This window comes from Macaca nemestrina, chromosome 15 (assembly GCF_043159975.1).
Source record: "Macaca nemestrina isolate mMacNem1 chromosome 15, mMacNem.hap1, whole genome shotgun sequence".
NCBI classification, from domain to species: domain Eukaryota; kingdom Metazoa; phylum Chordata; class Mammalia; order Primates; family Cercopithecidae; genus Macaca; species Macaca nemestrina.
Window position 1 is genome coordinate 92126777 of NC_092139.1, and position 27908 is coordinate 92154684.

The 27908-nt window shown below is 47.3% G+C and overlaps 2 protein-coding genes and 1 pseudogene across 14 annotated transcripts in view; all 3 read right to left on the reverse strand.

Moving 5' to 3' along the window:
• Positions 1 to 15860, reverse strand: part of LOC105464193 (aspartate-rich protein 1-like) — a 29767-nt gene extending 13907 nt beyond the window's left edge. For 3 of the 7 annotated variants that reach the window (XR_011613982.1, XR_011613981.1, XM_071080252.1), the window contains exons 1-6: positions 15307 to 15859; positions 9541 to 9608; positions 8454 to 8475; positions 5415 to 5494; positions 3996 to 4017; positions 953 to 1032 (exon numbers count right to left, since the gene is read on the reverse strand). Coding sequence is in view for 3 of the 7 variants with exons in the window: in XM_071080252.1 (XP_070936353.1) it covers positions 953 to 1032; positions 3996 to 4017; positions 5415 to 5494; positions 8454 to 8475; positions 9541 to 9608; positions 15307 to 15508 (474 nt within the window). In the remaining 4 variants the exon portion in view is untranslated. Of the gene's footprint in view, positions 1 to 952; positions 1033 to 3995; positions 4018 to 5414; positions 5495 to 8453; positions 8476 to 9540; positions 9609 to 15306 lie in introns of all 7 variants that reach the window. The other 4 variants (XR_011613983.1, XR_011613984.1, XM_071080253.1 and 1 more) reach the window with 4 other exon arrangements.
• Positions 15861 to 21898: 6038 nt separating this feature from the next.
• LOC139358401 (immunoglobulin lambda-like polypeptide 1) lies at positions 21899 to 24475 on the reverse strand (annotated as a pseudogene).
• Positions 23699 to 27908, reverse strand: part of LOC112423549 (putative inactive beta-glucuronidase protein GUSBP11) — an 87558-nt gene continuing 83348 nt past the window's right edge. For 3 of the 7 annotated variants that reach the window (XM_071080246.1, XM_071080251.1, XM_071080249.1), the window contains one exon: positions 23909 to 27105. In XM_071080246.1, coding sequence (XP_070936347.1) covers positions 27085 to 27105 — 21 coding nt within the window. In that variant the 3' untranslated portion in view covers positions 23909 to 27084. Of the gene's footprint in view, positions 23817 to 23908; positions 27106 to 27908 lie in introns of those variants that run through there. The other 4 variants (XR_011613977.1, XR_011613979.1, XR_011613978.1 and 1 more) reach the window with 2 other exon arrangements.

Consider the following 27908-nt stretch of genomic DNA (forward strand, 5'->3'; position numbering starts at 1 on the left):
GAAATAATGTATACAGTTGTCCATTTTTAACACAAAGTGCCTTGAACCAGTTCAGGTCAGCAAAGGACAAAAGAAATAGGATATACTAGGCTCCCGCTTGGATGGGCAATGCCTGCTTGTTGGACCCCCATTCTCCACTTAGTTGCCCTCACTTCAACCAAAGAAGATTAGTCTAAGATGAAAGTTTACTGGCCTGGAAAATCGCTCATTTTGTCTGTTCTTATCAGCCTGCCCAGCTACTTAGGTCATAAGGCAAACACCTGAAGAGCCCCTGAGCTGACTAGGATGGTAATGCATTGTGGGCTGTAACAAAATGCAGTAAGACAACCCTAGAAAAATACCTAAAACCTCCTCCCCCAAAATCAATAGGCAACACCTGGGAAGACTGTGACCCCATAGTACTCAGTCTACGAGGAACCAGGGGAGGGACCTGCACACTAGGGGATAAATTGCTTGTGGAAACTGTGCTGGGTGTGTCTGCCCATCAGACACCGGATCTTGCAACACTATCAATAAAAGTCTCACTTTCGGCCAGGCGGGGTGGCTAACGCCTGCAATCCCAGCACTTTGGGAGGCCGAGGTGGGTGGATTACCTGAGGTCAGGAGTTCGAGACCAGCCTGGCCAACATGCTGAAACACCGTCTCTACTAAGAATACAAAAATTAGCTGGGCATGGAGACACATGCCTGTAATCCCAGCTACTCAGGAGGCTGAGGCAGGAGAATTCATTGAACCCAGGAGATGGAGTCCAGACTGCACCACTGCACTCCAGCCTGGCTAATTGAGTGAGACTCTTTCTAAAAAAAAAAAAAAAAAAAAAAAAAAGGAAAGAAAATCTCACTTCTTCTATTTTTCAGCTCCCTGAGTCCATTCTTTGGGTTTGGACTGGTGAGTTTGTTTCTCACATCAGAAAACCAACATTTCCTTAGAAGACAAAGAAAGGTGGTCTTACCTGGGCATCATCATCATCATCCAAATAATCATCTTCACTTCGTGGTAGGCTTAATAAACTCAAGTTGTCCTCAGAAGAACCTGGAAGGACACAGAGGAAAGATCAGTGCCCTGGGTGTTTGTGACTGTGAGTCACTCAGGGAGCTCTGCTGGATGTGGTGTAGGGAGGTGGCTGATTAACAAGCTTGGACTGCGTTGATGCTGGGCTATTCCCCTGAGTGGAAGAGGGATGGCAGACGAGGGGATCAGGAAAGACATGAGACATGGAGGCCTTGGCCTTGTACTAGAGGCATCATGCAGCAACACAAAACAGTCAATCCAAAATGGAACTAAACCACACACTAAGTGTCAATGGAAGAGTGCCTTCTTCCCTCTCAAATGTCTTGAAACTCTACAAAACAAACAGCATTTTCTTAACGTATTCAAGACCGTGTAAGTACACTAGTACCCAATTATGCTGGTACCACATTTAGCATCTGTTTTAAAGGATTACTTAATTTATTGGTGAAATGGATTCAATTTTACCCAAATTACTCTATTTTCTTGATCACACTTTTTTTTTTTTTTTTTTTCTGAGATGGAATGTCACTCTGTACCCCAGGCTAGAGTGCAGTGGTGTGACCTTGGCTCACTGCAAGATCCGCCTCCCAGGTTTATGCCATTCTCCTACCTCAGCATCCCGAGTAGCTGGGACTACAGGCACCCACCACCACGCCCAGCTAGTTTTTTTGTATTTTCAGTAGAGACGGGGTTTCAGTGTGTTAGCCAGGATGGTCTCCATCTCCTGACCTCGTGATCCACCCACCTTGGCCTCCCAAAGTGCTGGGATTACAGGCATGAGCCACCGCACCAGACTGATTACAATTTCTTCTTCATAGAGGTCATTTAAAAAATTAAGTATTAAAATGCTAAAATTAAAAACAGTCATGATTTCTTCCTTATAAGTCTTCTTCTGGAACTATGGTGCGTGCACACAACCTTTTGGCTCCCTCTGATCAGGGTCTTCAGCAGCTCTGTGTCACTTTCCCTCAGGAGATTCCCTAAAGATCAGGCTTCATTCTAACAGGCCAAGCTCACACAGCCTGCGCAACCTACACCAGTGAAGCTGAGAGATGTGACTCTGAAAACTTTCTGCCATGAGGATAACTTTCCAGGTTCAAATATACATGATCTACTGAAATGAGGAAATGTATACCAATAGAAATGAACAAATTCATGAAGAAATGTCCTTGAGTAAGGGGGTGATTTTTGGTTAACTAGCTTATATAATATTTTTTATTTGATGCCTAATCATTCACACATACAAAATATTGATAAAAGATATCACAAATTTGGCGAGGCGCGGTGGCTCATGTCTATAATACCAGGCTTTGGGAGGCCTAGGTGGGTGGATCATGAGGTCAAGAGATCGAGACCATCCCGGCCAACATGGTAAAATCACGTCTCTAATAAAAATACAAAAATTAGCTGGACGTGGTGGCACGCACCTGTGGTCTCCGCTACTTGGGAGGATAAGGCAGGAGAATCACTTGAACCTGGGAAATGGAGGTGGCAGTGAGTGGAGATCATATCATTGCACCCTAGTACGGTGACAGAGTGAGACACTGTCTCAAAAAAAAAAAAAAAAGAAATCACAAATTTGTATCAGTCATGTTAAATCTAACTAATCAGCTGACAACATAAAGATTCTAGAAAGTAAAGAACGTACAAATAAGTTGAAAGGCTTCCCGCATTCATGGATAGGAAGACTAAACCTGATTAACACACAATACACACATGATCTACAGACTCAAAACAATTGCTATCAAACTGGCAGCAGCCATCCGTGCAGAAATGGAAAAGATAATCCTAAGACGTTAATGAATTTTTATATGCCTCAAATAACCATGGTAGCATTGAAAAAGAATAGTGTTGGAAGACGCACATTCATGAGGTTGAAATCTACAAGAAACACAGAAATTCAGACAGCATGCTTCTAGCGTGGGAGCACCCATAAGTATCACAGATATAGAATCGAAAGCCAATAATTAAATGCACACATACAGAGTCAGCTGATCTTCAACAGAGGTGCCAAGAATACACAATGGGGAAAGGAAAGCCTCTTCCACAAATGATGGTAAAACTGCATATTCTCATTCACATGAAGAAATGGAATGCTGACAGTGTGCTCAAGGTTGTGCTTCTCCCTCCATTTCCAAGACACCAGCTTTTGCAGTGAGCCCAGAGTGAATTTACATTCTGTCCTCCATGCCCAGGGAGATGCCCTGACACCAGAGGTAAACAGCAAGGACAGACAAATGAATGTGCTGCCATGAAACCCAACAGTTCATAAGGTGAGGATCCACTTCTCCTATGCATCTCGGCACACCGCAGAACAATTCTGTCTCCAAGATTAAGTAACTGCCTGTGACAGAACTGTGTCCCAAACCAAAGGCTCTGACATTTTGCAGTGGCACAGGCAGAAAAGAGCAGATGTTCTCAGAAAAATCATCTTTCAATAATAAAATAAGAAGAGATGATGAAAAACACAAGATACTCAAAAGCCCATAAACATAGTACTCCTCACCATGATGACGTTAAACTCTGAAAATAACTAACGCGGCTTATGTCTACTTTTTCTTTTTCTCTTTTCTACACCATCCCTGAGCCTCCTAAGCAGCAGGTATAACATGAAGGTTCCTGGAAATGCTGTTTTATTAGACCACACCTGAAATCTTCCTACCTACCTGGAAAGGCATCCTCTTCCCTGCTGAGATTCTCCAGAATCCACTCTTTAGAACCACCAACATCACGATAAGCCACTGAGAGGTGCACTCACTTCTCCTACTCCAGGTGAAGACACACTGGCTCACACAAAATCTCCTGGTTGGTCCTTTGGGTTCACACACATTTCTACAGCCCCTCTGCTCATACCTATACACTTGTAAAATCATTTGCTCTCACCAGACTCCCAACATTTTTTAACAGAAACCCAGATTAAGGTTTCTATATATTAAAGCCAGCAAGTTTGTTTCTCAGAAAGTGAGTTAGTTCAAGGTACGTACCCTGCACAGGTGATGGTAAAATCTGCAATGAGACAAAAGAAGATGCCATGAGGATTAGATCAATTCTGCTGCACCCCTTACACAGATCTGTTAGTCTCCTGATGACTTCACAAAACTACTTGTGAAACAGTGGTGAGTCAAGGTCAAAGGCCAAACATTCTAGCATAGAGGACACGTGTGGAAGAGACAAGAGCTTTTCCCACAGAATTTCTTTGAGGTTGATTTAGGTTGGTAAATGCACAAGGCCTCATCCAAGGAGAAAAACTGGTGTGGAGGAAAACGCCTCTGCATTACAGCTGGTGATGGATGCTGTCCTTCAAAACCACCCTAGTGTGTCATGTATTAGATGAAAAGAAACTCAGACCGAACTCCACCCTCACAAAGAGAATTGTGTATGTTGTACATAATGTGCCTTGTCATATTTTTATGTCAAAATTAATTGAGAACGAATGAAATCAGGTGAAGGAAATAATGTATACAGTTGTCCATTTTTAACACAAAGTGCCTTGAACCAGTTCAGGTCAGCAAAGGACAAAAGAAATAGGATATACTAGGCTCCCGCTTGGATGGGCAATGCCTGCTTGTTGGACCCCCATTCTCCACTTAGTTGCCCTCACTTCAACCAAAGAAGATTAGTCTAAGATGAAAGTTTACTGGCCTGGAAAATCGCTCATTTTGTCTGTTCTTATCAGCCTGCCCAGCTACTTAGGTCATAAGGCAAACACCTGAAGAGCCCCTGAGCTGACTAGGATGGTAATGCATTGTGGGCTGTAACAAAATGCAGTAAGACAACCCTAGAAAAATACCTAAAACCTCCTCCCCCAAAATCAATAGGCAACACCTGGGAAGACTGTGACCCCATAGTACTCAGTCTACGAGGAACCAGGGGAGGGACCTGCACACTAGGGGATAAATTGCTTGTGGAAACTGTGCTGGGTGTGTCTGCCCATCAGACACCGGATCTTGCAACACTATCAATAAAAGTCTCACTTTCGGCCAGGCGGGGTGGCTAACGCCTGCAATCCCAGCACTTTGGGAGGCCGAGGTGGGTGGATTACCTGAGGTCAGGAGTTCGAGACCAGCCTGGCCAACATGCTGAAACACCGTCTCTACTAAGAATACAAAAATTAGCTGGGCATGGAGACACATGCCTGTAATCCCAGCTACTCAGGAGGCTGAGGCAGGAGAATTCATTGAACCCAGGAGATGGAGTCCAGACTGCACCACTGCACTCCAGCCTGGCTAATTGAGTGAGACTCTTTCTAAAAAAAAAAAAAAAAAAAAAAAAAAAAGGAAAGAAAATCTCACTTCTTCTATTTTTCAGCTCCCTGAGTCCATTCTTTGGGTTTGGACTGGTGAGTTTGTTTCTCACATCAGAAAACCAACATTTCCTTAGAAGACAAAGAAAGGTGGTCTTACCTGGGCATCATCATCATCATCCAAATAATCATCTTCACTTCGTGGTAGGCTTAATAAACTCAAGTTGTCCTCAGAAGAACCTGGAAGGACACAGAGGAAAGATCAGTGCCCTGGGTGTTTGTGACTGTGAGTCACTCAGGGAGCTCTGCTGGATGTGGTGTACGGAGGTGGCTGATTAACAAGCTTGGACTGCGTTGATGCTGGGCTATTCCCCTGAGTGGAAGAGGGATGGCAGACGAGGGGATCAGGAAAGACATGAGACATGGAGGCCTTGGCCTTGTACTAGAGGCATCATGCAGCAACACAAAACAGTCAATCCAAAATGGAACTAAACCACACACTAAGTGTCAATGGAAGAGTGCCTTCTTCCCTCTCAAATGTCTTGAAACTCTACAAAACAAACAGCATTTTCTTAACGTATTCAAGACCGTGTAAGTACACTAGTACCCAATTATGCTGGTACCACATTTAGCATCTGTTTTAAAGGATTACTTAATTTATTGGTGAAATGGATTCAATTTTACCCAAATTACTCTATTTTCTTGATCACACTTTTTTTTTTTTTTTTTTTCTGAGATGGAATGTCACTCTGTACCCCAGGCTAGAGTGCAGTGGTGTGACCTTGGCTCACTGCAAGATCCGCCTCCCAGGTTTATGCCATTCTCCTACCTCAGCATCCCGAGTAGCTGGGACTACAGGCACCCACCACCACGCCCAGCTAGTTTTTTTTGTATTTTCAGTAGAGACGGGGTTTCAGTGTGTTAGCCAGGATGGTCTCCATCTCCTGACCTCGTGATCCACCCACCTTGGCCTCCCAAAGTGCTGGGATTACAGGCATGAGCCACCGCACCAGACTGATTACAATTTCTTCTTCATAGAGGTCATTTAAAAAATTAAGTATTAAAATGCTAAAATTAAAAACAGTCATGATTTCTTCCTTATAAGTCTTCTTCTGGAACTATGGTGCGTGCACACAACCTTTTGGCTCCCTCTGATCAGGGTCTTCAGCAGCTCTGTGTCACTTTCCCTCAGGAGATTCCCTAAAGATCAGGCTTCATTCTAACAGGCCAAGCTCACACAGCCTGCGCAACCTACACCAGTGAAGCTGAGAGATGTGACTCTGAAAACTTTCTGCCATGAGGATAACTTTCCAGGTTCAAATATACATGATCTACTGAAATGAGGAAATGTATACCAATAGAAATGAACAAATTCATGAAGAAATGTCCTTGAGTAAGGGGGTGATTTTTGGTTAACTAGCTTATATAATATTTTTTATTTGATGCCTAATCATTCACACATACAAAATATTGATAAAAGATATCACAAATTTGGCGAGGCGCGGTGGCTCATGTCTATAATACCAGGCTTTGGGAGGCCTAGGTGGGTGGATCATGAGGTCAAGAGATCGAGACCATCCCGGCCAACATGGTAAAATCACGTCTCTAATAAAAATACAAAAATTAGCTGGACGTGGTGGCACGCACCTGTGGTCTCCGCTACTTGGGAGGATAAGGCAGGAGAATCACTTGAACCTGGGAAATGGAGGTGGCAGTGAGTGGAGATCATATCATTGCACCCTAGTACGGTGACAGAGTGAGACACTGTCTCAAAAAAAAAAAAAAAGAAATCACAAATTTGTATCAGTCATGTTAAATCTAACTAATCAGCTGACAACATAAAGATTCTAGAAAGTAAAGAATGCACAAATAAGTTGAAAGGCTTCCCGCATTCATGGATAGGAAGACTAAACCTGATTAACACACAATACACACATGATCTACAGACTCAAAACAATTGCTATCAAACTGGCAGCAGCCATCCGTGCAGAAATGGAAAAGATAATCCTAAGACGTTAATGAATTTTTATATGCCTCAAATAACCATGGTAGCATTGAAAAAGAATAGTGTTGGAAGACGCACATTCATGAGGTTGAAATCTACAAGAAACACAGAAATTCAGACAGCATGCTTCTAGCGTGGGAGCACCCATAAGTATCACAGATATAGAATCGAAAGCCAATAATTAAATGCACACATACAGAGTCAGCTGATCTTCAACAGAGGTGCCAAGAATACACAATGGGGAAAGGAAAGCCTCTTCCACAAATGATGGTAAAACTGCATATTCTCATTCACATGAAGAAATGGAATGCTGACAGTGTGCTCAAGGTTGTGCTTCTCTCCATTTCCAAGACACCAGCTTTTGCAGTGAGCCCAGAGTGAATTTTCATTCTGTCCTCCATGCCCAGGGAGATGCCCTGACACCAGAGGTAAACAGCAAGGACAGACAAATGAATGTGCTGCCATGAAACCCAACAGTTCATTATGAGAGGATCCACTTCTCCTATGCATCTGGGCACACCACAGACGAATTCTGTCTCCAGGATTAAGTAACTGCCTGTGACAGAACTGTGTCCCAAACCACAGGCTCTGACATTTTGCAGTGGCACAGGTAGAAAAGAGCAGGTGTTCTCAGAAAAATCATCTTTCAATAATAAAATAAGAAGAGATGATGAAAAACACAAGATACTCAAAAGCCCATAAACATAGTACTTCTCACCATGAAGACATTAAACTCTGAAAATAACAAACGTGGCTTATATTTACTTTTCCTTTTTCTCTTTCTACACCATCCCTGAGCCTCCCAAGCAGCAGGTAAAACATGAAGGTTCCTGGAAATGCTGTTTTATTAGATCCCATCTGATGTCTTGTTACCTACCTGGAAAGGCATCCTCTTCCCTGCTGAGATTCTCCAGAATCCACTCTTTAGAACCACCAACATCACGATAAGTCACTGAGAGCTGCACTCACTTCTCCTACTCCAGATGAAGACACATCGGCTCACACAAAATCTCCCGGCTGGTCCTTTGGGTTCACACACATTTCTACAGCCCCTCTGCTCATACCTATACACTTGTAAAATCATTTGCTCTCACCACACCCCCAATATTTTTAACAGGAACCCAGATTAAGGTACCTATATATTAAAGCCAGCAAGTAGGTTTCTCAAAAAGTGAGCTAGTTCAAGGTACGTACCCTGCACACGTGATGGTAAAATCTGCAACGAGACAAAAGAAGATGCTATGAGGATCAGATCAATTCTGCTGCACCCCTTCCACAGATCTGTTAGTCTCTTGATGACTTCACAAAACTACTTTTGAAACAGTGGCTGAGTCCATGTCAAAGACAATACACTCCTAGCATAGGGAAAAGACAAGAGCTTTTCCCACAGAATTTCTTTGAAGTTGATTTAGATTGGTAAAGTCACAATGCCTAATTCAAAACTGGCGTGGAGGAAAATCCCTCTGCATTACAGTTGATGATGGATGCTGTCATTTAAAAACATCCTAGTGTGTCATGTATTAGATGGGAAGACGTTCCCACTGAACTCCACCCCAAGAAAGACTGTTGTGTATGTTGTACATTATATGCCTCATCATATTCTTATGTCAAAATTAATTGAGAAGGAAAGAAATCAGGTGAAGGAAATAATATATACTGTGGTCCATTTTTAAAACAAAGTGCCTTGAACCTGTTTAGGTCAGCAAAGGACAGAAGAAACACTAGGCTCCTGGTTGGATAGGCAATGCCGCCTTGTGGGGTCCCCCTTCCACCCTGCTTAGTTGTCCTCACTTTAACAAAGAAGTTTAGTCTAAGTTGAAAGTTTTCTGGCCTGCAAAATAGCTCATTTTGTCTGTTCTTTTCAGCCTGCTCAGCTACTTAGGTCACAAGTCAAATACTGGAAGAGCCCCTGAGCTGACTAGGATGGCAATGCATTGTGGGCTTCAACAAAATGCGGTAAGACAACCATAAAAAAAAAAAAAAAAACCTAAAGCCCCTACCGAAAAATCAATATGTGATACCCAGGAAGATTGTGACCCCACAGTACTCAGCCTATGAGGAACTAGGGGAAGGACCTGCACACTAGGGGATAAATTGCTTGCTGAAACTGTGCTGGGTGTGTCTGCCCATCAGACACCCGATCTTGCAAGACCATCATTAAAAGTCTCACTTTCTCTGTTCTGCAGGCCTCTGAGTCCATTCTTTGGGTGTGGATGGGTGAGTTTGTTTCTCACATCAGGAAAGTTGCATTTCCTTAGAAGGCAAAGAAAGGGGGTCTTACCTGGGCATCGTCATTGTCTTCCTCACTTGGTGGTAGAGATTTTAAACTCAGGCTGTCCTCAGGGGGACCTAAAAGGACACAGAGTTAATGTCAGTGCCCTGGAGGTTGGAGACTGTGAGTCCCTCAGGGAGCTTTGCTGGATGCGGCATATGGAGCGTGGGACTGAAGATTCTGAGACCATCTCAGAGAAACAACTATGTTCAAGTGGTGAGCATGAGGGAGTCTCACCAGATACTTGCATCTTAGTCAGTGCCTGGACCTAATAAGACTCCTGCATTCCCAAGTCAAAGACCAAGGCTTTGATATTTGCTCTGACATAGACAGGAAAAGCTGGTCTTCTGGAAAGATAACCATTAAACACCAGAGCAAGAAAAAAAAAATGGTTACAAACACAGCACACAAAGCCCATGGACACAAATCACCTCATCTCTAGCTTATTAAAATACAAAAGGAACAAGTCAGACTTCTACACATATTTCCTTTGGTTCTGACTTCATTGCCCTTTTCTTAGGTTCCAAAGCAACAGGTGTCACCCAACTGCTCCCAGAGATCCTCCTAGAGTATCATTCTCCACCTGCAGATCTGCCTCACTGCAGCTGCCCTCATGGACAGTGTCCATTGGCCAATGTTTAGAGACAAAAACTCCACAAGAAGTTATTCCAGAGAGCAACTCGCCCACCCTACTACTCCAGGTGAGGCCACACTGGGTTACACGAGATCACTCTGCCCTTCCCTCGGTGTTGTCAGACTCTCCCTGGGCTCTGGGGAGTCAGAGGTCTCTAGAAAGGCATCGCTCACACTTGCCAGCCTTCAAGTGAGAAACAGGAACTGAAGGAACCATGTTTCAACTTTTTCCTTCTACTGGCCCATTATAGGTCTCGCCTCCAATCTCACAGCCCTGAGATTCCCACTTTGATGTGCACGCTTTGAGTTAGAGTTCAACAATCGGCCCCTCAGCCAGGCTCACAGCAGATGTGAAAGAGCATTCTGTGGGGATGGAAATCTCTCCGCTGCATGAACAGAAAGCTGCTGGGCCATTGCACGGTGGCTGTTGTGATGAGGTTCTTTTTTCTTTTTTAATTTTTTGAGACGGAGGTTCACTCTTGCTGCCCAGGCTGGAGTACAATGGCATGATCTCAGCTCACTGTAACCTCCACCTCCCGGGTTTAGGCGACTCTTCTGCCTCAGCCTCCCGCGTAGCTGGGATTACAAGCGTGCGCCACCACACATGGCTAATTTTTGCATTTTTAGTAGAGATGGGGTTTCACCATGTTGGCCAGACTGGTCTCGAACTCCTGACCTCAGCTGATCCACCCACCCCAGCCTCCAAAAGTGCTAGAATTACAAGTGTGAGACACCACGCCAGGCCCTGAACTTTTAACTGTAAATATTTAAATGTATTTAAATATGAGGAGGCACACGTATGACTGAGAACTGCACTAGATGGCACAGGAGATCCAGACATGAGGAAGACATGAACCCCCTCCCCTGGTGCTTTCTAGCAAAATAGTTTGCAGCTCTGCTCCTACGATACATTTATGGTTACTTCCTGGGCATCTACACAAGGCCCAGTCACTGTGTGGGGCTGGGGATATGACAACAATGAGGACAACGTCCAGGTCCAGAGGGATTCCAGCAGAGGGCACGCGTGCACACAGGAAGACCGTGGCCCTGCACACCCTGTCTATGACCAGATCAGAGCAGCAGGAGCCCAGGGGCAGGGGCACCTCATTGTCCTCAGAAGTTCAACCTCATCTCCAGGGACCCTGACTCAGAAGCTGGGGCAGGCTCCAGGGTTGGCGTAGGGCTCAACAGGCTGGACAGATTGAGAAGGGAACATTTCCACAACTGCGCTAGATCCCAGCCCAGGGCTGACCTAGAACTCACCCCAGGGATGAGTTCACTACAATGCCCATGGGGCCTAACATGTTCTCCCCAGGACTGAGCTCTGGGGTAAGGACTAATGAGGAAGACACAGTCACTGCCCTGGCAGGAAACACCCATAGCCAGGGTTCCTCTATCCACCCTGTGGGAAGACACAACACAGACAGAGTTTGACACTGAAGATTCCAAACCTTCTATAAAATAAGTGGAAACTGATGTGTTCTGGATTCCACAGAAGAGTTGCAAGGATGAGCTGGACTCTGGAATCAGTCCCCATCCCTTTGCTGAGCTCCTGGTGCACTGGAACTCGTGTCCCTCCCCACCTCCCCTGCTACTCAGGAGTGCTGCAGCTACAGGCCCAGTGCTAAGGGGTCTGTCCAGTTGAAAGACATTTCAGCCAGGCACGGTGGCTCATGCCTGTGAGCTTTGGAAGGCCAAGGCGAGCAGATCACCTGATGTCAGAAGTTTGAGACCAGCCTGGCCAACATGCAGAAACCTCATCTCTGCTACAAATACAAAAATTAGCTTGGCATAGTGGCACATGTCTGTAATTCCAGCTACTCGGCAGGCTGAGGCAGGAGAATCACTTGAACTTGGGAGGTAGACGTTGCAGTGAGCTGAGATCGCACCACTGCACTCCAGCCTGGGCAACAGAGACTCCATCTCAAAACACACACACACACACACACACACATTTCTGGGCCAGACAACCCTTGGCCAACAGTATCTCCTCAAGGACCATTCCTCAAGTGACTCCCAGAAGAGGTGAAAAAGAAAACTCTTCTGTCCCAGCCCTAGGAAGATCAGGCCTGGGACCTGTCTGTGTCTGTCCTGACCCTGAAGGCTATCCCTGCTGACTTGTGTCCTGTCTGCTCTGTGTCAGAGAAGTGGGGACCTGATTCCTGTTCTGGCTCCTCACCAACTTCTGCTGGTGTCACTGCCATCATCACACAAAGACATAGAGAAGACAAGAGAAAGTGATGAAACTCCATTCTTGAGGCATTCAGGATGATGTCCACACCATGCTCTCGGCAGACAGGAAGGCCAGATCCTGCTCACTCCTACTCGGAATGGGTCTCAGATATACGAGTACTAACATTGTGATATTTATCCTCTTCTCTTTGTTTTTCTTTTTTTTGAGGTGGAGTCTCGCTCCGTCATTCAGGCTGGAGTGCAATGGCTCGATCTCGGTTCACTGCAACCTCTGCCTCCTGGGTTCAAGTGATTCCTCTGCCTCAGCCTCCTGAGTCGCTGGGATTACAGGCATCCATCACTACACCCAGCTAATTTTTGTATTTTCCGAAGAGACAGGGTTTCACCAGGTTGGCCAGGCTGGTCTTGAACTCCTAACCTCGGGCAATCCATCCACCTCGGGCAATCCACCCACCTCGATCTCCCAAAGTGCTGGGATGACAGGCATGAGCTGCCGCGCCCAGCCCATGTCTTCCGTTTCTTTACACTGTGTGTGCGTCCACTGAGTCAGTGGCTGCTGATGCTCACCCCAGCCTCTGACAGTGGGACAGTTCACCATGGGGATCAGTACCTGGTGAGTGCTGAGCCTCACTCACCGAGCTGTGCAGGAGGTCTTCAGTGAGGGTGATGGGCACCAGGCTGATAATAATGTTGTCCTGAGTTCTGATGTGGCACTGGCCCTTGTCTGTCTGCTATGGATTGGAGCATCTCTTTTTATTTATTTCTTTATTTTTCTGAGACAGAGTCTCACTCAGTCACCCAGGCTGGAGTGTGCAGTGGCTCGATCTTGGCTCACTGCAACCTCCACCTCCCAGGTTCAAGTGATTCTCCAGCCTCAGTCTCCCAAGTAGCTGGGATTACAGGTATGGGCCACCATGGCTGGCTAATCTTTGTATTTTTAGTAGAGACAGGCTTTCACCATGTTGGCCAGGCTGGTCTCAAACTCCTGACCTCAGGTGATCCACTGCCTCGGCCTCCCAAAGTGCTGGGATTACAGGTGTGAACCACCATGCCCAGCCATGGATTGGAGCATTTCTAAGGCCTGAGGTAGTCCTGTTATTAAATACAATGCAATATCTTCCTGATCTTCCCTGCTTTGACCAAGTGCTGAGGAATGAGCCCAGCACTGACAGATGTTGACCTGCACTGTTCTACATGATCCCTTACACTTCTCAGAATCTGTGAACTGGCCAGAAGCCTGTGGGCTTTCTACGTGTATTTCACAGTAATGTCGAAGCCAACATCTGTTCTTCCGTGTACCTTTTGCCACCCACGGTTATGTGACCACTGGGGCCCCATTTGATGATGGGCAAAGTTTGGCAGCTTACAGGCCACACAATTCCAGGGGCACACATAGGTGCTGGAGCTCCCTGGTGTGGGGTCCTGTCACCAAGCCTGGGTGATGACACAGTTGAGTAATACAGACCATCAACATTGGGACCCATTTCTGGGTTCACTTTTGCCTCCTCCATTCAGGAGGTCAGAATCTGGGTTCACTCCTTTCTGCACTCTCTCCATCTAAGGAGTAGGGATATTGAACATACCTTTAGGTACAGCTGTGGTGAGGGAGGAAAGAGATCATTTATGTAAAGAGTATGGTGGTGCTGAAGTTTCTCTTCCTTTCTATTAGTAGAATGACATGACTTGGGAGGCTGAGGTGAGATGACTACATAGGCCAGGAATTCAAAAAAAGTGACACTTGTGCTGTGCTGGGCATGCAGGGCCACAATTTTTGGGGAAAACACACATTTACAAACACACTCACACTCACTACGCATGGATTCACCCCTAGCTACCTCCCAACCCTCCTGCACACAAACCCACACCATTTAAATGATACGGCTGTTTCCAGGGTCTCCAGTGGATGATCACAGTTCTTCACCGAGCCATCTGTTCCTCACACTGCACTCCAGGTCCTCACTCTTATCAGGAACCAGAAGCCAGGCAGGCTCTCCAGACAAAAACAGGCAAGAGAGTCCCCCGCGACCCATCACTTAGATTTGTCATCAGCAAAGGAGTGGTCTTAGACTATGTACAGTGTTAGAGAGGAGAACAACACACACTGGGGCCTGTCAGGGGACAGGTGAAGGGAGAGCATCTGGATAAACAGCTAATGCATGCAGGGCTTCATACCTAGGTGATGGACTGACAGGTGCAGCAAACCACCATGGCACACTTTTACCCATGTAACAAACCTGTACATCCTCACACGTATCTCAGAACTTAAAAAAAATTAAATTACGGGCTGGGCGTGGTGGTTCATGCCTGTAATCCCAGTACTTTGGGAGGCTGAGGCAGGTGGATCATGAGGCCAGGAGATAGAGACTGCCCTGGCTAACACGGTGAAACCCTGTCTCTACTAAAAATATAAACAACTAGCCGGGCGTGGTGGCGGGCACCTGTAGTCCCTACTCCGGAGGCTGAGGCAGGAGAATCGCTTGATCCCAGGAGGCAGAGGTTGCAGTGAGCTGAGATCGCACCACTGCACTACAGCTTGGGCAACAGAGCGAGACTTCATCTAAATAAATTAATTAAATAAATAAATAAATAAAATAAAAATAAGCTACCTTAAGGGATGGGAGAAAAGAAACAATCTGACCCTTACCTGGTTCCTTCATTTAGGTACCAAACTGGCTAGATAGGTCGGCTAGAGAATGGGACGGGGACTCCAAAATTGGGGTATTTGAATTTTCATTGAGAAAAGGGCTGTCCCTTTTCTAGATCAAAAAGCCTCAACGACAAAGACAAGAGGCAGAGTCAGCCTTTGCCCCCATGTCCCAGGTCTGGGAGAGCTGGCTATGGGCAGGAGGGAGCTGGAAGCTGAGGATGTCTCTGGGGATGAGGCTATGGGAAGGGGGTGAGGGTGGCCACAGTGTGCCAGAGAGTAAATGACACCCATGGCTTTTTTACCTGTGGGCATCTTTTGGTTGCTGATGTGCTGCAGGTCGTGGCCCTCCGTGGCTCCCACATCCAGCTTGCCAGGCTCTACAGTAGTGGATTCTGATGTTGCAGCAGCCACAGCCTCATAAGTATCAGATTCATAACAGGGTTCCTCCTCCCCCTTGCACCAGCCACAGCTGGAGTCGATACAACAGGTCAGTATACACCCCATCGGGCACCCACAATTCACTCCTGCCTGAGCCTTTGATGAAACTGAAACGGTGGCACAGCACTAGTAGAAGCAGCCTGACTCCAGGCAGATCTGGGGCCTCAGCCCGTACTTTGCCGCCACCTTCTAAGGTGGCGGGTTTATGAGGTCGGGGACCTGCTGTCTTCTCTGAAAAATAAACAAACACGACAAGCACTGAGAGGCACAAAAACTGCTGGGACACAGCACAGTCAGAGCTCCTCCTCCTTCTCCTCCTAGCTACTGACTGAGGGCTACTGGCCCTGGCTGATGCCTATAACCCACAAAGCTTCCTATGTCACCTGGTTACCAGGAAACAGCCAGGCCAGACTAGTGACTCACAATGTCCAGCCCCACAGCCCCACCCAAGGCCTCACAATGCCCATCCCTGCTGCTGCCCACCTTGTGGCCACCCTGCCCCTCTGTGCTGACTGCACTACTCAGGCTTTTATTCACCCTGGGCTGCTTGAGCTTTCCAGTCCTGAGAAAAGTGCAGGGGGGGTTGCTATTGGAAGTCACCCTTGGCGAGAAACTCAATAGAAAACCCTGGTACAGCCGGGAGTGGTGGCTCATGCCTGTAATCCTAGCACTTTGGGAGGCTGAGGGGGGTGGATCACCCGAGGTCAGGAATTTGAGACCAGCTTGGCCAACATGGTGAAGCCCCATCTCTACTAAAAATACAAAACATTAGTTCAGTGTGGTGGCGGGCACCTGTAATCCCAGCTACTCAGGAGGCTGAGGCAGGAGAATTGCTTGAATCCAGGAGGTGGAGGTTGTACAGTGAGCCAAGATCGCACATTGCACTCCAGCCTGGGTGACAAAGGTGAAACTGTCTGAAAAACAAAACTAAAAAAACAAAAAAACAAAATAAAGAAAACCCCGGTTACTAAAGTCAGTTCCACCAGCATTTCTGTTTTTCTAAGCCTGACAGTTTTCATTTGTTCACCAAATGCAGTTATACACAAATTTTTGACTGCTTTTCTAACTAAATGCTTCTCTCCTGTCTTACAAGTGTTAGTTCTTGTCTGCAACTTGACCATAGTTAGCCCCAGGGCCCTGCTCCCACTCTCAGTAGAGAGTCATGGCTGTGTATCCTGAATGAAAGCCTGGGACACATCACACTTTCCCCTCCTGGTCTATAAAATAGGGACTGAACACATCCTTCCCAGCTCTGTAATGCTAGGACCTACCAACTCCCTTTTCTCCCTCTGTTTCTTCTTTCCATGACAGGGGTACTCAGATATTTCTTTTATTTACTTATTTATTTTTTGAGACGGAGTGTTGCTCTGTCCACCAGGCTAGAGTGCAGTGGCATGATCTCGGCTCATTGCAACCTCCACCTCCCAGGTTCAAGCGATTCTCCAGCACCAGCCTCCCGAGTAGCTGGGACTACAGGTGCATGCCATCACATCTGGCTGATTTTTGTATTTTCAGTAGAGATGAGGGTTTCATCATGTTGGTCAGGCTAGTCTTGATCTCCTGACCTCAAATGACGGGTCTGCCTTGGCCTCCCAAAGTGCTGGGATTATAGGCATGAGCCACCACCTCTGGCCTCAGATATTTCTTTCACTAACAAATCATAAAGTTTTATTTTCTTATACAAAATTGAGAACCCCACAGTGGGGTACCATTGGCCTCATAGGATAAAGATGAACAGTCAACATCTGGCAAGTATTATGTACCTGACAGTGTTCCAACTGTGGCATACTCATTTAACCCTCAGAAACAGTCCCATTGTACACATTTTCGAAAAGTCAAGTAACTTCCCCAAGGTTCCATGACTGCTCAGTGAGTTTAGGCAGATGAGCAAACAAAGGCTTAGAGTTCAGTTGTCTGAGGCTACACTGCTGGACAGTGGATGAACCTGGAATACAAAGGCTCATTCACTGTCCAGCACTAAAGTTTAAGTAGAGTTTAAATTTTGTTCTGGAAACATGAGACTCACTGAACCACACAGAGGTGAGGAGTCCCTATCAGACGTGTTTGCAGTGAGGTCTCTCTGCACAATAGAGGACTGACAGAAGCAATGGGACCAATTAAGAGACATTATGTTGGGAGGCTGAGGTGGGTGGATCATTTGCGGTCAGGAGTTCAAGACCAGCCTGGCTAATATGGTGAAACCCCATCTCTACTAAAAATATAAAAATTAACCTGGCGTGGTGGCGGGTGTCTGTAGTCCCATCTACTCCAGAGCCTGAGGCAGGAGAATTGTTTGAACCCGGGAGTTAGAGGTTGCAGTGAGCCAAGATCACACCATTGAACTCCAGCCTGGGCGACAGAGAGAGATTATGTCTCAAAAAAAAAAAAGAGAGGGAGAGACATTATGTTCATCTGGAAGAACAGATAAGGCTAAAGGCAGTGGAAATGACTGAAGTGGATGGAAAAGTCTTGTGATCATTTGGGAGAGAGAACAGGAAGCGCTAGATGATTAGATGTGGAAGAACAGGGGAAGTAAAAGGAAAAACAGGCTGCTGAGGTTGTAGTATGAAGGACTGGGTAAACAGCAGTGACTTTCTCCTACACAGAGAATGTAGGAAGAGGAATAGGTATGGGGAATAAGATAGTTTTCAGCTGGGCACAATGACTCATGCCTGTAATCCCAGCACTTTGGGAGGCCAAGCTGGGTGGATTATGAGGTCAGGAGTTCGAGACCAGCCTGGCCAATATGGTGAAATTCCATCCCTACTAAAGTTAAAAAAATTAGCCGGGAGCGATGACGGGTGCCTGTAGTACCAGCTACTTGGGAGACTGAGGCAGGAGAATCACTTGGACCCAGGTGGCGGAGTTTGCAGTAAGCCAAGATCGTGCCATTGCACTCTAGCCTGAGTGACAGAGCGAGACTCCGTCTCAAAAAGAAAAAAAAAAAAAGAAAAGAAAAGATAGTTTTGGACTCTTAAGTATTGCATTGTAAGGGAGCTCTCTGGTAGAAAGTTAGAAACCTCTGTATGCTAAGTCCATTCTGTGACATCACAACTCATGTTTTAAAAATATACACACAAAGTCAAACCATCACGGAAATTTCCTAAAATTTACATACTAAAATATGACAACTTTTTAGTTATTACCTTCTTAGAGCAACTTTGAATTTATGATTGTAGCAAATGAGGTGTCACGTAAAATAAAGTTGTTATATAAAAATGACATTTAAATTTTATTGTCATCAGAGCATATAAAAAAAACAATTGAACCCATGGGTATGGCAAGGATTGCTTTAAAAAGCTGTGTCTAATGAGGGGAGTTGGAAAGAAAGGAGACTTGGTGGCCAGGTGCAATGGCTCACACCTGTAATCCCAACAGTTTGGGAGACCTACTCACGCGGATCACCTGAGGTCAGGAGGAGTTCGAGACGAGCCTGGCCAACATGGTGAAACCCTGTCTCTACTAAAAATACAAAAATTAGCTGGGCGTGGTGGTGGACACCTGTAATCCCAGCTATTCGGGAGGCCGAGGCAGGAGAATTGCTTGAACCCAGGAGATGGACGTTGCAGTGAGTTGAGATGGTGCCACTGCACACCAGCCTGGGTGACAGAGCAAGACTCTGTCTAAAAAACAAAATAGAAAAGAAAGAAGATTTGGGGAATAGGGAGGTTTAAGTGGCATTAAGTAAAGCCTGCAAATGTGAGCAGTGACAGTCAGGGTACCTGAGTGTTCATCAGAAATGGCTGATCGGGTGAGTCTCATCACAGTGGAGCTGGTGTCTGCTTCTTATTTCTCTAAATGCCGTACCTACCACAGTACCTGGTCAACAGGGACTCAATACCTAATACCCCAATGAACACGGTAAAATTCTGCCAGTTCAAAAACATGTCCATACTCACCAACTTCCCTCATGGAGTTTTACTTCTTTCACTTACTGTAATGTTTTGAAGTTCATCCCTCCTGTGGCCTGTATCCATAGTTTCTTTTCTTTGTATAACTGAGCAGCACTCCACTGTATGCACAGACCACATGGGTCTATCCATTCTCTAGCTGACGGACACTTGGGTTGTTTCCAGTTGTTGCCTGTAGTGAATGAGGCTCCTGAGAACATTTATGTATACATCTTTTTGAACGCATGTTTTCATTTCTTCTAGATAAATTCCTAGGGCTGGAACTGCTAGGTCAAATAGCTAGTTTATGCTTAACTTCTTTTTTTGCCTTTCTTATTCATAGAAAATATTACACTGATACATAATATTGGATATTTCTATGAGGCGCATGTGCTGTTTGGTTCCGTGCATCCAACATGTCATCATCAAGTCAGGATATTTGGGGTATGGCCTTGAGTATTTATCATTTCTATGTGTTGAGTGTATTTCAAGTTCTCTCTTGTAGCTATTTTGAAATATACAATACGTTATTGCTAACCATAGTCACCCTACTCTGCTATCCAACATTAGAACACACTCCTTGCATCTAACTGTAGGTGTGTATTCATTGACCAACCTCTCTGCATTCCCTTTTCATACCCGGAGGAGAGAGGAAGGAGGGAAAGGAGCTGTGGGTGGCTGAATTAGGTCCAGGGATGGCTGTGTCCCAGTCCCGGGACCTGTCCAAGTGCTATGTTGTGTGGCCACAGGGACTTTACAGATGTGAGGATGTGAAGGAGCCTGAGGTGGAAGATGATCCTGGGTTATCTGAGTGGGTCCAAGGTGGGGTCCTTATAAGGGAAAGAAGGAGGCAGGAGGGAGGGAGGGAGGGAGGGAGAGAGAGAGGTGGGAGATAGATTTGAAGATGCTGAGTTCTGGCTTTGAAGTTGGAGGAAGGGGCCAGGAGTCCAGGGCATCCTCTAGAAGCTGGAAAAATCCTGGAAATGGATTCTCCACAGAGCCCTCAGAAGGAGCCTGGCCCGGCTGGCACCCTGATTTTAGCACTCTGGGATTCATTTTGGACGTCTGACTCCAGACCAGGGAATCAATGTGTGATATTTTAAGCCTCTAAATTAGGGGTCATTTGTGACAGCAGCAGCCACAGCAAAGTCAAACAGGAGCCATGGGAGAGACTCCCTAGGATGCCCCGAGGGTCCCTCCCTGGCCCCACCCGCAGAAACACAGGCCTGACCACTGCTGGTGCCCCCACCCCTCTAACACCCCGCTCAGCAGGAACCATGCAGGAGGGGCTGGGTGTGGCTGGGCCATGTTCTCTCCCCTCACACCTTCTTCTCAGAGAGCAGCTGGAGCCCCAGACCCAGGGAGCCTCCCAGAGAAATTCCCAACACAGGACGTGGTTTTCCACCTGAGGCTCAGGATCCAATGGAGAAGTGCTTCCCAAAAATGATGCTTCCTCCAAAGATGGCCAGTGACTTTCTGTGCCAAGCATCTGAGAAAATCTCCATGTCCTAGGGCTGCCAGGAAGTCACTTTTGCACATGTCAGAGCCCAAATCCCATCAATAGTGAGGCCTTCAGTAAAACATATCCCCACTTTTAATTATGAAGAGATGCCTGGCCTCAGCATTGAAAATATCAACCTCCCTCGAGAAAAGACTTGTTTAATCTCTTAGAAATGATGGAGCACGCCAGCCTGAACAACATGGTGAAACCCTGTCTCTAATAAAAATACAAAAATTAGCTGGGCGTTGTGGCATGTACCTGTAATCCCAGCTACTCAGGAGGCTGAGGCAGGAGAAATGGTTGAACCCGGGAGGTAGAGGTTATGGTGAGCTAAGATGGTGCCATTGCACTCCAGCCTGGGTGACAGAGTGAGACTCCATCTAAAAAGAAAAGAAAGAAATAATGGAGCACTTATTACCCTTCTTGCAGTGGTTCCTGGGGAGCTCAGAGCCTATCTTTTTCAAGTGTCTTGAGCTGCTTGCAGGCCTTTCATGTGTGTTTCTTTCCTGGCTTCCTCCTATTTTTCTCACACCTCTGAACCTGCTGTCAGGTGAAAAATCAAGACCCAAAATTTAAGAGCTCATGAATTTGATGGTGTTGTGTCCTACACAATCCAGCCCTTGGGGGTGGAGAGTTGGGCAGAGAAGGAGGAGGGCATTCCAGGGGACAGGGCCAGAAGCAGAGGGACTCCAGGCCCAGAGTAGGATTTCCAGGCTGAGGAAAGACAGGCCATGGGTGGGTAGAAGGTCCAGACCAGGACAGGGACAGGGGGTGTATCTGGAGGATCAGCCACAAATAGCTCCCTCCAGAAAGCAGGCAGTGAGATGGGGGGTGAGCTGCAAGGAGGAAGGGGAGGTGGGAGAGAATGGAGGGACTGGTGTTCAGTGAGCCGACTCCTCCTATCCTGGCCTATTTCCCCAGGGGACACGCCTGGGAGGCTGTGATCCTCTCCTCCAGGTTACTTTCCCACTGGTGCCAGGATTCCCCCAACGCCACACTGAGAACCCAGGAGAAGCATCAAATCATATGAGTGATAAGAAATGAAGAGAGGGAACAGGATTTCTGGTTGACAAAGAGGATATTTATTGAGGGTTTACTGGGTACAGGGAGAAGGGCTGGATGGCTTGGGATGCAGAGAGATCCCTCCCCTGGGATCCTGCAGCTCCAGGCCCCTGTGGGTGGGGTGAGGGTTGGGAACCTACGAACATTCTGCAGGGGCCACTGTCTTCTCCACGATGCTCCCTTCATGCATGATCTGGCAGCTGTAGCTGTTGTGGGACCTCCACCGCTCGGGCGTCAGAATCAGGTAGCTGCTGGCTGCGTACTTGTTGTTTTCTGTTTGGAGGGCATGGTCATCTCCACACCCTGGGTGATGGGGGTACCATATGCCTTCCAGGTCACCGTCAAGATTCCCGGATAGAAGTCACTCATGAGACACACCAGCGTGGCCTTGTTGGCTTGGAGCTCCTCAGAGGATGGCGGGAACAGAGTGACCGAGGGGGTGGCCTTGGGCTGACCTGTGTGGACAGAGGAGGGGTGAGAGATGGCAGAGGGAGAGTGGGGTGTTGTGGAGCGCCTCTCTCTATCTAAAGTCTCTGGGAGGGTTCATGGTGTGGTTGTCTGGTCCACCCAGGGCCTCTCCCTCCCTCTTCTTTCCCTCCTTTCCACTGGAGCCCTCTGGAGAGCAGACAGCCCTGCACCTTTCCTAGGGGCCTTCCAAAGTCACCTTTCCCAGGCGTCCTGGCCCAGTCATTTCCTCTGCAGCCTCGGTTTCCCCGTGCGTACCCAGGGCAGGCTATGCTCCCTCCTTCCTGGTTTCTGGAGTCTGTGTTTGGAGTCTAAGCGTCTCTCCCACAGCACACAAAACTGTCCTGGCAGGGTGTGGGGAGGCCCAAACCTGGCATGGCCTGGAGCTTCCCATCCCCTGGGACACCAGGCTGTGCCCCAGCCTGGCCCACTCAGTTCTCCTGGTGAAGCAGGGGCTCCACCCAGACAAACCCTGGGGCTCCGCCATCGCCCCTGTTTCCACCAGCCCAACCACAGGACCCTTCACATCAGCTGGGTTCTTGGAGCTTCCTCCCCAGATTTCGGGGGACCGCAGCCCCCATGCGCACCCCAGCAGCCTCTGATTCATCTGGTGGCCGTGGAGTTATCTGCACCCCCGTTTACTCCCCGCTAGTCACCTCCTGAGTCTAACGGGCCATTCCTCAAATGAAGGCGGGAGGTCGACCCATGAACAGAGACACACCAGGCCTCAGAGGTGACGGGGCTCCAGGGACAGACACATCTGTGCCCCAGGAGACCCTCTCCAACCTCACCCAGTTTCATCTGTCCCTCAGTGTCCCCATGTCCTCATGACCCAGCACAAGCCATAGAGCTGCAGCCTAGACCCAGAGTCCTCTCTGTGCCTTCCAATGGTCTCCCCTTGGGGTGACCCCTGTGTCCCCAGCCCTCATGTGGCCCTCCCAGTCTGGATGGGCATCCAGACCTCAGCCTAGATCCTGGGGTCCCGGGGACTGTCTCTAAGGCCACTACAGGGCCCCTCATCAGAACTGGCCTCTGTCCTTCACTGAGACATCTGCCCTGGGAAAGGGGAGGAGCCCTGACCCTGCCCAATCCCAGCCCAGACCCCAGGACCAGGCTGTGTCCCGCTGTTGGAAGCTGAAAGTGGCTGCTCCCACTGTGGGGGCCCTTCCTGCCAGTTACCCTGAGACCAGCCCACTTCCCCCAAACCCCATGGAGAAAGGAAGGGTTCCATGCTTAAGGCTTGGAGGGCAGAGGAGAAGAAGCCCCAGAGAAAGAAAAGAGATTTTTCCAGACAGGAGAGGGTGAGACAGGCTGGGGAAAGTTGTGAGAGCCGCTTACCTAAAACAGTGAGCTGGGTCTCGTTGCCAAACACATGCTTCAGTGAATTATACTTGGATAGAAACCCCCTGGCCAGCACCTGGGGCCAGTCCAGGAGCTGTGCTGGAGCAGGAACCTGCTGGGTATGAGGGGCACAGGGCTGCAGTGTGTAGGCTCTGACCTAGGCACAGGGTAGGGGGGTGGCCAGTATCCCAGTAGGGTCTCTGTGGGTGTTCCCTGTCTGAGGCAGGAGTCCTGAGCTGGCTCGGACCTGCCCAACCTCACTTGGTCCCATTTTAAGGGCCTCTGAAATCCGCCACAAGTGTCCCCAGTCAAGCCAGGCTGACTTCCTCCCTGGACCAGGACACTGGGTCATTCCTGACTCAAGAGGAGAGTCCTATCCATGGAGATGCAGCTCAGTCTCACTTTGTTCATGAAGCCTTTTCTGATCATTCATTCCATCTGTCCACCCATCTGTCCATCTATTCATCTATCTTTGCATCCATCTACCATCTGTCCATTCATCCATCCATCTACCTGTCAGTCCATCCATAAATCCATCCTGTCTACCATGCACTGTTTTGTGTGCTCGGGACATGGTGTGGTCCCCCATGCTCTCACCCCCATCTCTCCCAGGTCATGGCCAACAAGGCACTCCTCACGGTCATGTCCAAGGTCCTTCTGCTGTACCTGGTGTCTCTGCTGGATGTGACACGGGGCTGGCCCCTCTTTCCAGTGACTCTTTTCCCCTTGGGGTCTGACTCCCCTTTCCTCTTCCCCTGACATCTGTTTCTCCATGGCCCGTGCCTGGCTGCTGACTCTCCAAGATCCCCATTCAGACCCCTTTCTTGGCCATCTTCACACTCTGTGGCCCCCACTATTGCCCACATGGTGAGGCTGGAGTCTATCCCAGCTCCAAACCCTCTCAGCTCCTCCACTGCCTGCTGACCATGCCCGGTGGGCTACCCAACAGGACTCTCAAACTAATGATATCCAGAGGAGATGACCACCTTCCCCCAGCCCAGCTCATTTTCCATCTTCATCTCATCACAATGACCATGGGTGGTCTCAACCCCTCAGTCCTGGAGTCCCTAGACTCAGTCACCTTACCTCCCACACTGAAATGGCTTCTGTGTACTTAGCTACTGCATCTAGACAGCACTCTTTTTTTTCTTTGAGACAGAATCTCACTGTCGCCCATGATCTTGGCTCACTGCAACTCTGCCTCCCAGGTTCTAGGCAATTCTCCCGTCTCAGCCTCCTGAGTAGCTGGGACTACAGGCGAACGCCACCAGGCCCAGCTAATTTTTTGTATTTTTAGTAGAAACGGGATTTCACCATGTTAGCGAGGATGGTCTCAATCTCCTGACCTCGTGATCCACTTGTCTCAGCCTCCCAAAGTGCTGGGATTACAGGCTTGAGCCACCGCACCTGGCCAATTTTTGTATTTTTAGTAGAGGTGGGGTTTCACCATATTAGGCTGGTCTTGAACTCCTGACCTCATGATCTCCCCGCCTCAGCCTCCCAAACTGCTGGGATTACAGGCGTGAGCCACCGTCTGCAGCCTTTTTTTTTTTTTTTCTGACTGAGTCTCACTCTGTTGCCCAGCCTGGAGTGTAGTGGTACAATCTTGGCTCACTACAACCTCTGCCTCCTGAGTTCCTGGGTACAAGCAATTCTAATGCCTCAGCCTCCTGAGTAGCTGGGATTACAGGAATGCACCACCACGCCCGGCTAATTTTTTGTATTTTCAGTAGAGACGGTGTTTCTCCACATTGGCCAGGCTGGTTTCAAACTTCCAACCTCAGGTGGTCTGCCCTCCTCGGCCTCCCAAAGTGATGGGATTACAGGTGTGAGCCACCACACCCGGCTCCATTTTTATAATTGTGGTCAAACATACATAGCATCAATATTTCCACTTTAATTATTTTTAAATGTACAGCTCCATGGCACTAAGTACATTTACACTGTTGGGCAACCTTCACCACCATCCATCTCCAAAACTCTTTCATCTTCCCAAACAGAAACTCTAAACCCATTAACTACAGTCCCCCATTCTTCCTTCCCCCTCGCCCTGTTAACTCAAATCTACTTTTTGTCTATGTGAATTTGCCAATTCTAGGTACCTCATAAAAGTGGATTCAAATGACATTTGTCCATTTATGTCTGGCCTATTTCACTAAGTATAATATCTTCAAGTTTCATCCATGTTATAGAAGATTTTTGAAATTAATTTAAAAATAATTAATTAAAACCTATTAAGACCTATTCAAAGTAGTACAGCCAGGCACGGTGGCTCACGTCTGTAATCCCAGAACTGTGGGAGGCCGAGGCGGGGGGGCAGGGGTCACGAGGCCAGGAGATCGAGACCATCCTGGCTAACACAGTGAAACCCCACCTCTATTAAAAACACAAAAAAATAGCTGGGCATGGTGGCACGCACCTGTAGTCCCAGCTACTTGGGAGGCTGAGGCAGGAGAATCACTTGAACGCAGGAGGCGGAGGTTTCAGTGAGCCAAGATCGTGCCACTGAACTCCAGACTGGGTGACAGACCAGGACTCCGTCTTAAAAAAATAAAAAATAATTTTAAAAAAAGGTTCAAATGTGGCCTTTGAAAAGTGTGTTGTGTCTGGCAGTATATAGTATATAAAATGTATGAAAGGTAGCCTGTTCCAGAGTTAAGTTTGGAAAGCTGAGGACCATCTGCATATACATGGCACGCCCTTTCCCTGCACCACAGTATCCTCAAAAATTCTTCCCTCCAATCTTTTTTTTTTTTTGAGACAGGGTCTCACTCTGTCACCCAGGCTGGAGTACAGTGGCATGATCACAGCTCACTGCAGCCTTGACCTCCTCAAGCAATCCTCCCACCTCAGCCTCCTGAGTAGCTGGGATTATAGGCGTGCGCCATTACACCCAGTTAAGTTTTATTTTTATTTTTAGAGATGGGGTCCCACAATGTTGCCCAGCTCATCTGGAACTCCTGGGTACAAGCAATCCACCCACCTTGGCCTCCCAAAATGCTGAGATTACAGGTGTGAACCACCACACCTGGCCTCCAATCTCTTCAAATTTCAGAACCTTACCCTTCTATCACTATAACACTATTTCCCTCACAGGATGCATGGTCATTATCAAGAAAGGCAGTAAGGGTGAAGATTTCTAGCATTTCTCTCTCAGTCCCATGTGGTGCTTACATCTTATTTTGGGTTAAACTTGACATCTTGACATATGGAATACTTGTCAGTTAGGCTTACAACAGCCTTAGAGTGATCATGTGGGTAACCTTGATGAGATATGATTAAATTCTAACCAAAATGTAGCATCCAAACATAAGACAAATACTTACATGTGATAAATCCTGCATGAAAGAGAGGATAACAGTGCCCACCTCTGATAATCTGTCTCAATCAAGGCAGTAAAATTCCTGCAGAGAAAAAAAACAAAAGCATGTCTGCCAGCTGCTGGCCTGTGTTAAGAGAGGGCTCTTTCTAGGGGCACCAGAGGGAATGGAGTGTAATTCAAACTGGAAGCCTTTTAAAGCTAGAGCTAGCTCACATATTGATGCTATACCTTTTAACTCTAGTCAACTGCAGTAGTCAGGACTCTTATTGCAAGTGACAGAAACCCAACTCAAACTAGCTTAAGCCTAGAGACAGGTTTACGGACTGTCTCTTGGAATTCATAAACAAGATAGTTCTCTCTCTCAGAACTCATTGGCCTTAAGAACTATATGGAGTCAGAGACGCTAATACCACTGTCTTCTCCTATCTGTGTTTCTTTAAGATTTGTCCTTTTTTCTCAGCAATTCCACCAATCCTCTAGTTCACATAATCTGAAGCATGGTTACAGGGAGCTCCTAAATTTTAAATTTTGCAATCAGAGAGGCTGGTTCAACTGTCTTTCAGTCTCCGTTCCAAATATCTGTGTAAGGACATTTATTGGACTGGCCTGGGGCAGGTGCCTTCCTCTGAATCAATCAGCACTGGACATAGGACAAGTTCACATGATAATCTGGCAACCTAGAAAAACGAAGTAAGGAGCAGCGACAGCCCTTAGAAGGCGAGTAGTGCCAGACCGACATTCCCATGGGTGTTCTCTGCATCCACAGCCCTACCATCCTGATGTTTTCTTTCGCATTCATTAATATTTGTGAGAGTCTGGAGAAATACACCATGTTCATGGATTGGAACACTCAATCAGTTCTTCCCAAAGTGATTTGTAGATTAC